This window comes from Rhinoraja longicauda, chromosome 4 (genome assembly GCF_053455715.1).
Source record: "Rhinoraja longicauda isolate Sanriku21f chromosome 4, sRhiLon1.1, whole genome shotgun sequence".
Taxonomy (NCBI): Eukaryota; Metazoa; Chordata; class Chondrichthyes; order Rajiformes; family Arhynchobatidae; genus Rhinoraja; species Rhinoraja longicauda.
Genome location: NC_135956.1, coordinates 75,802,298 through 75,815,215, shown reverse-complemented (window position 1 = coordinate 75,815,215; position 12,918 = coordinate 75,802,298). Strand labels below are relative to the sequence as shown.

Sequence of the window (12,918 nt, the reverse complement as noted above, 5' to 3'; positions counted from 1 at the left end):
TATCAGAAGCAGATTGAGGCAAAATGAGAATTCCCATCAATAATTTCCAAATTGTTCACAATTCCATTGAAGTTGCAGCATAAGTCTACTTATAGCCTGATCTTTTCACTGACTATTCTAATATAAAATACTCTTTCGGATTCAAGCAGCTATGCATCCGAAGCTGTGATAATGAGCATTAAACAATCTGCTCAGCTCACTTATAATACTTGACGAAATGTGTTAGAAGGAACTGCAGATACTGATTTTAACCGAAGATACACACAAAACGCTGGAGTAACTCAGCGGGACAGGCAAAATTTCAGAGGATTATGTGCCAATTTTTTTGCATTCATTGTTCTTTATCTCTCCATATCACCGTCTATATCTCTCGTTTTCCTTATCCATAACCAGTCTGATGAAGGGTCTCGACCTGAAACGTCACCCATTCCTTCTCTCCAGAGATGCTGCCTGTCCCGCTGAGTTACTCCAGCTTTTTGTGCCACTTGTACTTGAATCTGTTTAAAATGTACTAATGACCAATGTGACACAATTAATACTTCATCTATGTGGACATTGAGTATAAGAGTCAGGCAGTCATGTTGCAGTTTTATAGGACTTTGGTTAGAACGCATTTGCGGCATTGTGTGCAGTTTAGATCGCCCCATTACAGGAAGAATGTGGAACCTTTGGAGGGAGTGCAGATTCACCAGATTGCTGCCTGGATTAAAGGGTATTAGCTTTAAGAAGAGGTAACCCTTCATCAGACTGATAGTAAGGGGGGATGGGGGAGTAGAAGAAAGCTGGAAGAGATCCTTCCCCTCCTCCATTCCAGCTTTCTACCCCCCCCCCCCCCCACCCCACCATCAGCCTGATGAAGGTTCCTGACCCAAAATGTCACCTATCCATGATCTCAAGAGATGCTGCCTGATCCACTGAGCTACCCCAGAAGACTGTCTTCAAACTGTCTTCTTCTATCCCAGGCCAATACCTTCTCCAAAGCTATAGGACATTTGAGAAAGCTATTGTAGGTTTCCTGGGCTACGATAGCCTCATAATTAGCACTTGGAACTTGCTTCCAAACCACAATGCATGCCAGTGCTTCAAGTCTGAAGGGTCTCCACCCGAAATGTCACCCATTCCTTCCATCTAGATATGCTGCCTGTCCTGCTGAGTTACTCCAGCATTTTGTGTCTATCTTCAATGTAAACCAGCATCTGCAGTTCCTTCCTACACACTTCAATTATTTCACATTTTACTGATAAAAACAATTGTAATGATATATAAATAAAATAATTATAATGCCATTTACATAGCACCATGTAAGATTTAAAATGCTAATTTATCTTCTCTCCAAAAATCTCATCATTTTCTCTCTCTACAATCACAGTAGCACGGCAAATAGTGCTGCTGTGGCATAGCTCCAGCAACCCTTATTCAATCATTCACTTGATTCCAAAATATACTCCTCCCCACTTATCAATTTACATTCTAATTTACCAGTGTCAATACAGTTTTCCTCTGACATCAATGTCAGCATTTAAACAGCGAGTTCTTCACCATAGTATTGTTCAGGTGTGGCTGATAAATCTAGTACATCAGAGATGTATCACAGATATCATCCTGCGACACCATTATCATCTTTACTCAATACCGTCATTCTAAGAAAGCCCTTTTGTATTTTCATTCCTTATAGATCAGACCCACTGGAATTTTTGTTGCTGCCTTCGCCTAACATCATGTCCAAGGTACAGTACACAACCATGATAAGATAATATTGTTTTTACTTTTTGAAAGAAACAATTTAATACATGAAATGTTCATGATAGCTAAATTAAGCTAATAATGTCCTCTACATATGTGAGTGCAAAATCCAAACCACCGTCAGGAAAGATTATGATCAACTGTTGATACTGTTAAAATATTTTAAATCTAAACCATAATGACTATATATTCCATAACTTTGCTATAGTGAATAGACTTAGCACAAAAGACCTTTGATCACACCAAGGATTACAAGATGTATTGTTGTCTAACTCAATGAAATGTTCCTGTGTGTCTGGTGCACTTTAATATTGCTTTACATTTATGCAATAATTTACATTATTTATTTAGGAAATTTCTATACAGAATTTGCTAAACTATAATATCCTCTAAAAATTTCATTTTTGCTTCTTGTCATTCAGGAACCTCACTGGCATAGATTATCTGTGATCATTCCCGCAGTCTTTATTGTGGAACATTTATGTTAACGTCATAAGTATCATAGAGCTTTACCACAGGTTCTTCGGCCCAAATCTTTCATCCAATTAAGTTGCATAACTGAACTGGATCCACTTTCCTGCGCCTGCCCCGTACCCCACCAAATCTTTCCTATACATGTACCTGTCTAAATGTTTTTTAAATGCTGTCTTCACTTCTACCATCTTCACTGGTAGTTCATTCCATGCATACACTCATGCCCTCTGATTCTCACTGGGAGAACGCACAAATTCCACACATTTCTCTTGTTTCAATTTGTTTTTCTTTTACAAGATTAAACTTACCAAACCTTATTTTGGTATTAAGTTTCAATTTTAGAGTTTATCTTTATCTTCATTTAATACTCTGGCAATACTATATGTGATATGTTGGAAACATTTTAACTTTATGCACACACTAATATTCAAACAAATCCTGCTGGATGTCACGTTATTAATAATGGACCTCTGCATTTCCATTGGGTAAAAAACAGCATTTGGTTGGTTAATTGTTAAGACATTTATAACTGGAGGCACACTGAATAATTATTGTAAATTGCCTGTTGCAGACAGATTATTTATAGGCTTTCTTTCCTGTCTATTCACATTACTGATTTGTTTGTTTATCTTGGGATGAAAAACTATTTCTTCATATTAATCATCATTTAAAGCCATGAAGTAGTTTGCAAACAAATAATAAATAACTTATTTGCTGCAAACATAACATGAATGGGTGAATTGACCCATGTTATATAGATAAATGTGCTATGGATCTTGACAGGGCTAATAACAACCAGGTGTAAGTTAAGGAGGATCCCTAGTTCATGGTTTACATTTACAATATTTACTCATTTACAATATTTGATTGAATTTTCCCCATGTGCTGGAGCAGAAAATTCATTCATGTGTGGGGAAACCCAGAAGTGAGAGTATTGCTCTGTCAGTGGCTTTTTAACCTAGTTACCATGTTAGTACATTATTTCATGGTTTAGTGATCAGTTAGGGTGAAATGATGATATGCAAGAGCTCATTTCAATTCCATATTTTAAAGTGACATGAAAAACAAGACAATTGATGGATCCTGGAGTTGTAAGGAGGAAACAAAGAACCAAATGATGGAGTGCAAATACCCATACCCAGCCCCTTGATTTAGTCATGCATTAAGCTGGCACCAAGAGTAGGATTCACTGACAAAACTGATATAATGACTTCTTTTTCTTCTTGCATTTGAGGCAGCAGAAGTTATGAAGCTGCTTCTGCTTCTGCTGTCTCTGTTTGTTGTCGTTCGCCTGACTGAGGTCAGTTGACAGGGCTCACCATGGGGAGGTCGACAACGTGAGCCCCATATAATGACTAAACAGTTAAGGGACAATATTGTGGCAATTTATCTAAATCCTGTAGTGTCTCATACCCCTGACTCCTCACTTTGTCCTCTTAAACCAATTCCAACACATCACTCCTCACATCAAATCACCTTGATACTACACTTTCTATGTAGTATTTCTGCCTAAACTCTACTGACATTTAACCTCATCTTTGTGTACAAAAGCAGAAAATGCTTGAAAAACAACAGGTCAAGTGGGGGCAGAAATAGTGTTGACATTTTGGGTCAAAGACCCATCATCAAAACTGGAAAAGTAAGAAAACAAGCACACTTTAAGTTGCAGAGAAGCAGCAGAGAGGGAGTGGGGGGCAGAGCAGAAGGAACATCTGAAGAGAATGCACATCAAAGTTGTGAAAGTAACAATTTAAAAAACAGCATCTGAAAATGTAGAAGGAAAAAGAACATATTAAAACAGCCATAGAGCATGAGGAAAAAAATTCAACGTCAAGTTCAGAACACTTCAACATACCTTGCAGATGATGCAGTGCTATACCTCAAATTTACATTGGCTTCCTATGTTGATTCAATTATGCCCAAAGACTTTGGGTGGAGAATTAAAGTGACAGATGACTGAAAGGTTAGGGTCATCCTTGTAGACTGAATGAAGTTGTTCTGCAAAGCATTCACCCAACCTGCATTTAATTTCACCCTTGGAGAGGATACCACACCAAGAGCACTAAATGTGGCAAACTCAATTTAAAGAAGTGAATTGCTGACTTACTCGGACTTTTTAGGTTCCTCTTTCACGGAAAAGGAAGAGGTAAAAATGCTGGTGATGCCTTGCTCTGCTCTGATGAGGTATTCTATAATGGTGCTTTAAGATATACTAAAATAACCCTTGCCATGGTTTTCCTTCCCCACAGTTGAAAGAGCTCTCAAACATTTCTTGTCTCTTTCCCACACTTCCATTCTCAGCTCCCCTCCATCCAGACAGAATCGTTTTCCTCGCCTTCACATCCATCGGCTTCTATGTTCAACAGATCAACCTGTGTGACTTCTGCCACCTGCAACAAGATTCTACCACATGATGCACTTTTCCCCTTTCCTTTCCTTCTGCTTTCTGAAGGGATAGTTCCATCCCTGACTACTTGATTTAGTCTTTCATCTCCTATCCACTTCTCATGGCACTTTCCACTGCAACTGCAGGAGAGGCATTGCAATGTGATTTTCTCTACACCAATGTAATCCAACACAGATTGAATGAATTGAATCAAATTTGCAGTACAACTCCATTCAGTATACGAGTGATTCTGTGCTACCAGTTGCCTCTTACTTTGATTCTGAGTTGACCTCTCGGACTTCGGCCTTCTACATCACTCCAAAGACCACCAAGGAATGCCAGAGGTATTAAGTTCCTCTTAAAGACTGCAATCAGTAAGGATAGGTGACATAACATCCCCCACGATAATGCTCAACACTGGTGACTCCAAGGCTGCGTTATAAGCCCCTAACTGTACTCCCTTTACACTCAGTGTAAGTAAATAACTGCAGATGCTGGTACAAATCGAAGGCATTTATTTACAAAATGCTGGAGTAACTCAGCAGGTCAGGCAGCATCTCAGGAGAGAAGGAATGGGTGACGTTTCGGGTCGAGACCCTTCTTCAGACTGATGTCAGGGGGGTGGGACAAAGGAAGGATATAGGTGGAGACAGGAAGACAGTGGGAGATCTAGGAAGGGGGAGGGGAAGAGAGGGACAGAGGAACTATCTAAAGTTGGAGAAGTCAATGTTCATACCACTGGGCTGCAAGCTGCCAGGGCGAAATATGAGGTGCTGTTCCTCCAATTTCCGGGGGGACTCACTATGGCACTGGAGGAGGCCCATGACAGAAAGGTCAGACTGGGAATGGGAGGGGGAGTTGAAGTACTCAGCCACCAGGAGATCAGATTGGTTAATGCGGACTGAGCGCAGGTGTTGAGCAAAGCGATCGCCGAGCCTGCGTTTGGTTTCGCCGATGTAAATAATTTGACATCTGGAGCAGCGGATGCAATAGATGAGGTTGGTGGAGGTGCAGGTGAACCTCTGTCTCACCTGGAAAGACTGTTTGGGTCCTTGGATGAAGTTGAGGGGGGAGGTAAAGGGACAGGTGTCGCATCTCCTGCGGTTGCAGGGGAAAGTGCCCGGGGATGGGGTGGTTTGGGTAGGAAGGGACCAGGGAGTTACGGAGGGAACGGACTCTGCGGAACGCAGACAGGGGAGGGGATGGGAAGATATGGCCAGTGGTGGGGCCCCCAATTGTGCTTTAACTCCATTTGCAAGTTAGCAGAAGACACTACCATAGTGGGCTAAATCTCAAATAATAACGAGATGGAGTATATGAAAATGAGAGACCTGAGGAATATGGCGTCAAGACAACAACCTCAATGTATCAAAATGAAGGAGTTGGTTATCATCTTTAGGAAGTGGAGTGAAGCATCCAGTCTGCATCAGTGGGATTAAGTGGAGGTGGTTGTCAGCTTCAGGTTCCTAGGTATAAATATTACAACCTTTTGACGTCCAATCACATTGACACTAAGGCTACGAAAGCACATCAACACCTCAGAAGAATAAGGCAATTCAGCATGTCTCCAATGATTCTTACTAATTTCCACAGATGCACAGTAGAAAACATCTTATCAAGATACATAACAACTTTGTTTGGCAACTGCTCTGCCCAATACCACAAGAAATTGGAGAGATGTGGATGCAGCCCAGTCTGGCAATCCAACCTCCCCAGCATCTCCCCCCGCCCCACGCCGCCCTCCTCCCCACTCAATCAACTCCATACACTTGAGGCTGCTTTGGGAAAGCAGCTAACATAATCAAATCCCCGGTCATTCCCTTGTAGCTTGTAACCCAATGGTATGAACATTGAGTTCTTTAGTTTTAGGTAACTAGAAAACACTCCCCTCTCCTTTCTTCCCCCTAAACACCCCCTCCCCATCCCTGTGCCCCACCAGGACTCCCACCCATTTCTCCCTTCACCTCCCCTTTCGCCTGCATTTGTTCCTATAGCTTCACAATTTTCATCTCTTCAATCCTTTGGTGTCACACCTTCTGTGTTTTCATCCCTGTCCACGATCTGCCTATCAACCCCTCTCCTATATCAGCCTATTAACTCCAGGCTTTGTCCTGCCCCTCCTCTCTTTCAGCTCCCCCCCCATAATCATGCTGAAGTAGAATCCCTAAGGGAAACATTACCTATCCATGGTCTCCAGAGATGCTGTATGACTCACTGTTACTCCAGCACTTTGTATTTTTTTTTGTAAACCAGCATCTGCAGTTCATTGTATCCACATTCTCCCTTCCCGTGTTGTGTCCAAGATATAAAAGCTTGAAAGCATGTACCGCCAGATTCAGGAGCAGCTTATTTTCCGTTGTTATCAGACAGCTGACCCAATACAAATAGGTCTGCACAGAAAACTACAGGTATTATTTCACCAAAAGTCTGTGAAATTTATGAATTTGAAGATACTAATAGGAGTAGACTTTCCTCAATGGAGTCAAGAAAACATGGGGATAGAAATGATTTTTGTATTTTAAAGATTTTTTATTAATGAAAAATTGGATTGTAAATGTATCTTTCTTTTACCACAGAAACGAGATTTAAGAAAAGCCGCCACCTCTCACTCAGTTGAGAATATTGCTGAAACTGGTCGCAGTATTACTGATGTTGCAAACTGATCCAATCAACAGCATCACTGCTCACAGATCTTGGAAGTAATTTAGTTGGTTTAACTTCAAGATCAATTGAATGTCAGGTTTTATTTACTTTTTTAAATTTCAATTTCAAGATGTTATGGTCCGGTCATTGTTTTGTTTTTACACATTAAATGGCAATTCCAAACGAATTAACACAGTGTCTATTTAATGCGTTTGCAAACAGCTGCGTGTATGTATTTTATCTTTGTGATTAAAATGTTGTAGAAGGGTTCTGGTTCAGATTCCTGCGTGCGGTTGTATTAAAATGATTGTCATTGCCCCAGCATAACTTTGGTTATGAGTTTGGTCGAATTCATTGGCCTGTGTTTAAACAATTGATTATAATATGTTGACGCAGAAAATGACGAATCTTGTTCATTGAACATGCCGATTTGGCGAAAGGCAAAGTTCCAACAGTATTAGTGTCAAACTTAAGATTTCCTGCGTTTGCAGTTTTCCCCCATACTAATTTCAGATTCCCATCATTGCTGCTGTTACTTGTATTATTTGTGTTGTATTTCGAAAACTGATTGTTTCAGTGTCAAAAATATTGAAGCTTCAGAACTCAATAAATGAATAACTAGCACAGAAACTTACAGTAGAGTATCGTCCGTCCCTTCTCTTTCAGCGACTAACTAACGGTCTGTCTATTCCATTTTCGATTCTTTAAATGTGTCATTATTAAATTACACGCGTTTCATTATTAACTCCAGTATTTCGCCTCCATAGTACCAAATTAAAAGTTAAAAGTAGACATACCTGCACTTTTGGTGTCTGGTTAAGTTGTCCGAACTGTCAAAGAAGCCGAGTTACTTTGCGTAGCATTGCCAAGAGATGCAGAATTGCACTTACCAAATGAGACCACAGAACATTTTAGAAGTTAATGTTATTGGAGAAATCATACATTTCAATCCACAAATGATGTACTCAACGGAAAATATTTATCACGTTTCCTTTTTGTTAACGCAAAAAGTAAAAGGCAATATTTTGACATTTAATACTTTAAAGTAAAACGATCTTATTCTTGATTTTTATAAACGTAATAATCTTTCGTGATTCTAAAAACTACACAAAATATAAACATGTGGAATATTCTGATAATTCACGAACAAAAATTGTTGCTGGGCATCTTTATAAAATTATACCGGGCATCTTTAGTAACATATCGATTTATGACATACAGTCTAAACATTTCTGCTTCTACAGATAGTCAATATTAACTGCTGAAACTACTAACATTAAACAGGATTCGAATTATTTACGCTGACGCAGAGTCGTTTAATATTTCAGGCACATTCTACACGTTGTAGCTTCCCTTTTGCTCTATTGTACTTGAGTTTGATCTGATTGTCGCTATGCATGGTATGTGTGATCTGTTTGGATAATATGCAAAACAAAGCTGTTCACTGTTCCTCGATGCACGTGACAATAATAACCTAAATATGAAACATAATAGTAAGCGATATAAAATATAGCAAACCTTATCTGTGCCCCTCATCTTCGTTGGTAAATTTATACAGAAACAGAGTACATTTTTACCTCAAAGAAGTGCCAGTGCCTAAGTAATTATCGATATAAGGAACTGCAGATGCTGGTTTAAAAATCAGCTGTTTTTTTAATTGATCTGAATAATTTTTACCCAAATAAATATTATTTCAATGTAAGTAATTGATGTCCAAATGTTGTCATCGAACATGTGGGGTTTATATTGTTTACAGACTTTTGAAATAACCAAATTTTATGGGGTGGACACGGATGCGTTCAGAACACAAGATAATTTAGATTTTTTCTGATTCGGAACCGGCGAAAATCTAGTTCGTTTTAGAAAAGAAATATTACAGGTAAACGTTATTCCAATTGGAATGAATTGCGAAGATTGTATTTCCTTGAAATATGTCGACAAGCACATATTAACACACCAAATTACCCATGTGATGTTTTTCAAAAGCTGACCATTCTATTTAAACATTGAATCAGTTTCCATTTCTATTGAAAAGTTTAAAAATCCGGTCTTGATTATCCTAACTGACACCGTGACTGAAGCGATTGTCTTCGAAAAACATTTATTCTATATATCAATGAAACATTTAAAATATATATTATGCTACAAATTGATGTTTTGGCTTTAAGATTCTTTAATATTATGCCAAAAGTTCTATTCCTTTTTACTGGATCCATCGTGTTTTCCTAATGAAAAGCATTTCGGGAGGACGGCAATAGCGGGAATACGGAGTCAGGTCACAGATCTGCTACAATTTCATTGGGAGACAGTAGAATTTCTCAGAGCTATGTATCCCACTTCTGTTCGAACTCTCAAAGAAATACTGAGTAATATTTTTACACTTTAACAGCAGATAACAATAAAAACCTGTGTAGGAAGGAACTGCAGATGCTGGTTTAAATGAGTCACTCCAACACAAAATGCTGGAGTAACTCAGTGGGACAGGCAGCGTCTCTGGAGAGAAGGAATGGGGGACGTTTCGGGTCGAGACCCTTCTTCAGACTGATAAAGAGACTAATAAAAACCTGTGTATGGGGAGTAAAGTTGCATCCAGATAATTCAGAGAACAGTTTAAATCCGGAACTGAGTTTGTGAGGCAAAAATATTGTTTTCTATATACATTAAACATCTTCTATGCGTCGAAACAATAAAATAATCGAGAAAATCAATAGTTGTATATGGAACAATCAGTTAATAAATATAAACTTTTTTTTTTTTTAAGTAACCCTACATTCTTGCTGATACATCGAATACAAAAAAAGGTTTTCAATTGAACATTTGATTAAATTATAGCAGAAATATTTGAAGGAATATTTTAGAATTAGAAGACCATGAACAATAACTGATAAGAAAATTGAAATTGCTGCTAAACACAACTCACAAGTCAGGCAGCCCAAAAGAATGGGAAATAGCTAATCTTTCATCAGAATGGTAACTATGAATGATTTTTTTAAATCACAATATTTCTGATATGCTTAATAGGTAGGTCATTTATGTGCATTGGCAATATAACATGTTGCAGGTGTTCTTTATCTACATGTATCTGATGGTGCAGCAGATCAACTATGATATTTAGTTGTGGAACGGGTATTCCATTAGCTAAACATAAACGCTTGTCAATAATATAGCACTTTCTTTCCGTATAATGTCCGATTACAAATTAAATTTGTTGCGTGTTTGTGTCTTCGCTTTTGCTGCTGTGTGTAATTCAAATCCCCCTTCATTTTAATAAATATTCAAGCTTTCACCATATCAAAGAATATGGTCAAAATTATTTGTAACGAGCCCTTTTTGTAGCCTGTTTAAATTTAGTTGCCTCAAATCCCCCGTGTTTAATCAAGAAATACCCAGACTTTTGTGGTGGCACCGAAAATATAACTTTAAATCTTACAGAAGGCAGCTAATACAAGCATTCCTGGCTCTTGATTGTTATGGTATAACATCATTAAGTGTTTTTTTTCCAATCTGTTGATTACAACTTGAATTATGATTTAAAGGTGGGGTTTTTTGTCAGGTCGCTTAAATATTCATGTATGTAATGGTGTCTACCTATTATTTACAACCTGATGTAGAAACATATTTTAAAACATTCTTCCGTTGTTTCTGAATGATAATCGCATTTCGTTTTTTGGACTTGGTTCAAAATTCGGACACAAAGATGATTATGGAGAATACTCGTTTTTTAGATCAATTAGGTTACAATCTCCTCGCGGGTGCAGGAGCTAGATTACAACTTTGTCCCCAGAGCTTTCCCATCACATATACTGCGCCAAATCCAAACCTTCTCTGTTGTTGACATCTATATACTAAAACTCTCGTTTGTTATCTTGTTTGTGACTGAACTTCAGCCAAAACGGTACACGATAGCGCGACAATTTTAGGCCCACCTTACTCACCATTGTCACTTTAGTGATAATGCCAGTAGTTTTATTGAAATCGGTGTAATATTTTGAAAGTTATTCACATTTTACAGTTTAAATCTATCTCCTAGGGAGGGGAGGGGGAGGGAGGGGGTGGAGGGGGGGGGAGGAGGGAGGATAAGGGGGTTGAGGGTGATTGGAGGGAGGGGGAAGGGGAGGTGCTGCACCAATGCAGGAGAGGTTTGGGCCCAACGAGTCCACTTGGTCTAGTTCTCTATAAAACTTAATGCTATGCGAACACGTAATAAATGTTTCTTTCCAGTAATATTTTGGATAAAGAAAAATGATTCTTAATAATAAGATATTCATCTTTATTAAATTCTGATTAAAAAATATAAACATGATTGACAAGACAATGGTACTCCTTCCGATAAGGAAACCAACTCTTCGTTTTCGTAGCAGAAGTAACATGGAGGATAAGACCGTTATTGTCACGTCACAAGTTATCGGTCGATGTTTAAAGGCACTTCTGTTTGATGTCCATTGTCATATAATTTTAATGTTGCAAACTCGCTCTATATTTTGTTCATTTGATTTTCGCAATTCACTTGAAATGTTTACTACGCCGCGTGATCTGCCGGTGTATTTGATGAAAGTTAGTAATGTATCATTAAACTTTAAGCTGAAACTCCACTGAAGTAGTACAGTTGCGTTCGACTATCGGACAAGTCACGCCACGTACATAGTGATAGGCCGATACGGGGACGTGAAAGATCCCACTGTATCATTGCTAGTAGAGCGGTGCCTGGTCAAGATAGACTCCTCAATCAACTTTACCAAAATAAATTAGCTGCCTATTATCATATTATTGTTGTATATGAGGGCTTGCTGCGTGCAAATTGGCTACCTCTTTTATATCATAACTGTGCCCAAACATTGAATTGGCCGGTAGACGCAAAATGCTGGAGTAACTCAGCGGGACAGGCAGCATCTCTGGAGAGAAGGAATGGTGACGTTTCGGGTCGAGACCCTTCTTCAGCTGGAAGTGTTTTAGGAACATCCAGGGCTAAAGAGGCGCCATAAAATGTAAGCCTGTATTTAATGCAACTTCTGCCTTTAATGTGTATAATGCAACTTCTGCCATTATTTTAGCTCTCTGTCGAAAAATAACACGTTTTCCACATATTTTCGTCGATATAACACTTAGCAAAATAGATTGTTATTGAAAACTCCCGTGCCTTTAATGTAAAGGTCGACATTCAGATGGGAAGTAGCAATGTAGCTCAACTCAAAAGTAAACAGAATGAAAATTGTGTTTGCTAACAATATAATTTGATATTTATTTTTCAGTTAGATTACATCATCCTTACAATACTGCAGCGAATATTAAGGCAATGTAAATATACGTGACATCAATTATGCTTACATAGCTTAAATAACTTCGAGTCGTTGCGATTAATTGAGCACCCTTTGCATTGATTTCTGTGGCAGTAAAATATACATCACTGTCTTTTTTTAAACTCGATATTTTTCCATTTGGCTGTAAAATGTAAATTAGACCACTTTGATCTTTGCGCATTTTTTAATGTTTAAAAGTAAACTGCGCTGGACGCAGATTGGGATGCGACCACTTTAAGAGAGTTGGCGTAGGAGTCCTATTACTTGTTAGTGAGCGGTGGCTACACGGTGATTAATTGGCCCTCAGAGTAGCGACTGTCAGCGCTTTGAGCTGTCAACGACTGGCTCCAGGGGCAGCAGGGAGTTCATTCAGGT

At 38.7% G+C, this 12,918-nt stretch overlaps 1 protein-coding gene across 4 annotated transcripts in view; it reads left to right on the top strand.

Moving 5' to 3' along the window:
- ppp1r42 (protein phosphatase 1, regulatory subunit 42) overlaps positions 1-8,841 on the top strand; it is a 59,269-nt gene extending 50,428 nt beyond the window's left edge. For all 4 annotated transcript variants that reach the window (XM_078398694.1, XM_078398695.1, XM_078398696.1 and 1 more), the window contains 2 exons: positions 1,676-1,727; positions 7,180-8,841. In XM_078398694.1, the coding sequence (XP_078254820.1) occupies positions 1,676-1,727; positions 7,180-7,266 (139 nt within the window). In that variant the 3' untranslated portion in view covers positions 7,267-8,841. The remainder of the gene's footprint in view (positions 1-1,675; positions 1,728-7,179) is intronic.
- Positions 8,842-12,918: the final 4,077 nt, after the last annotated feature.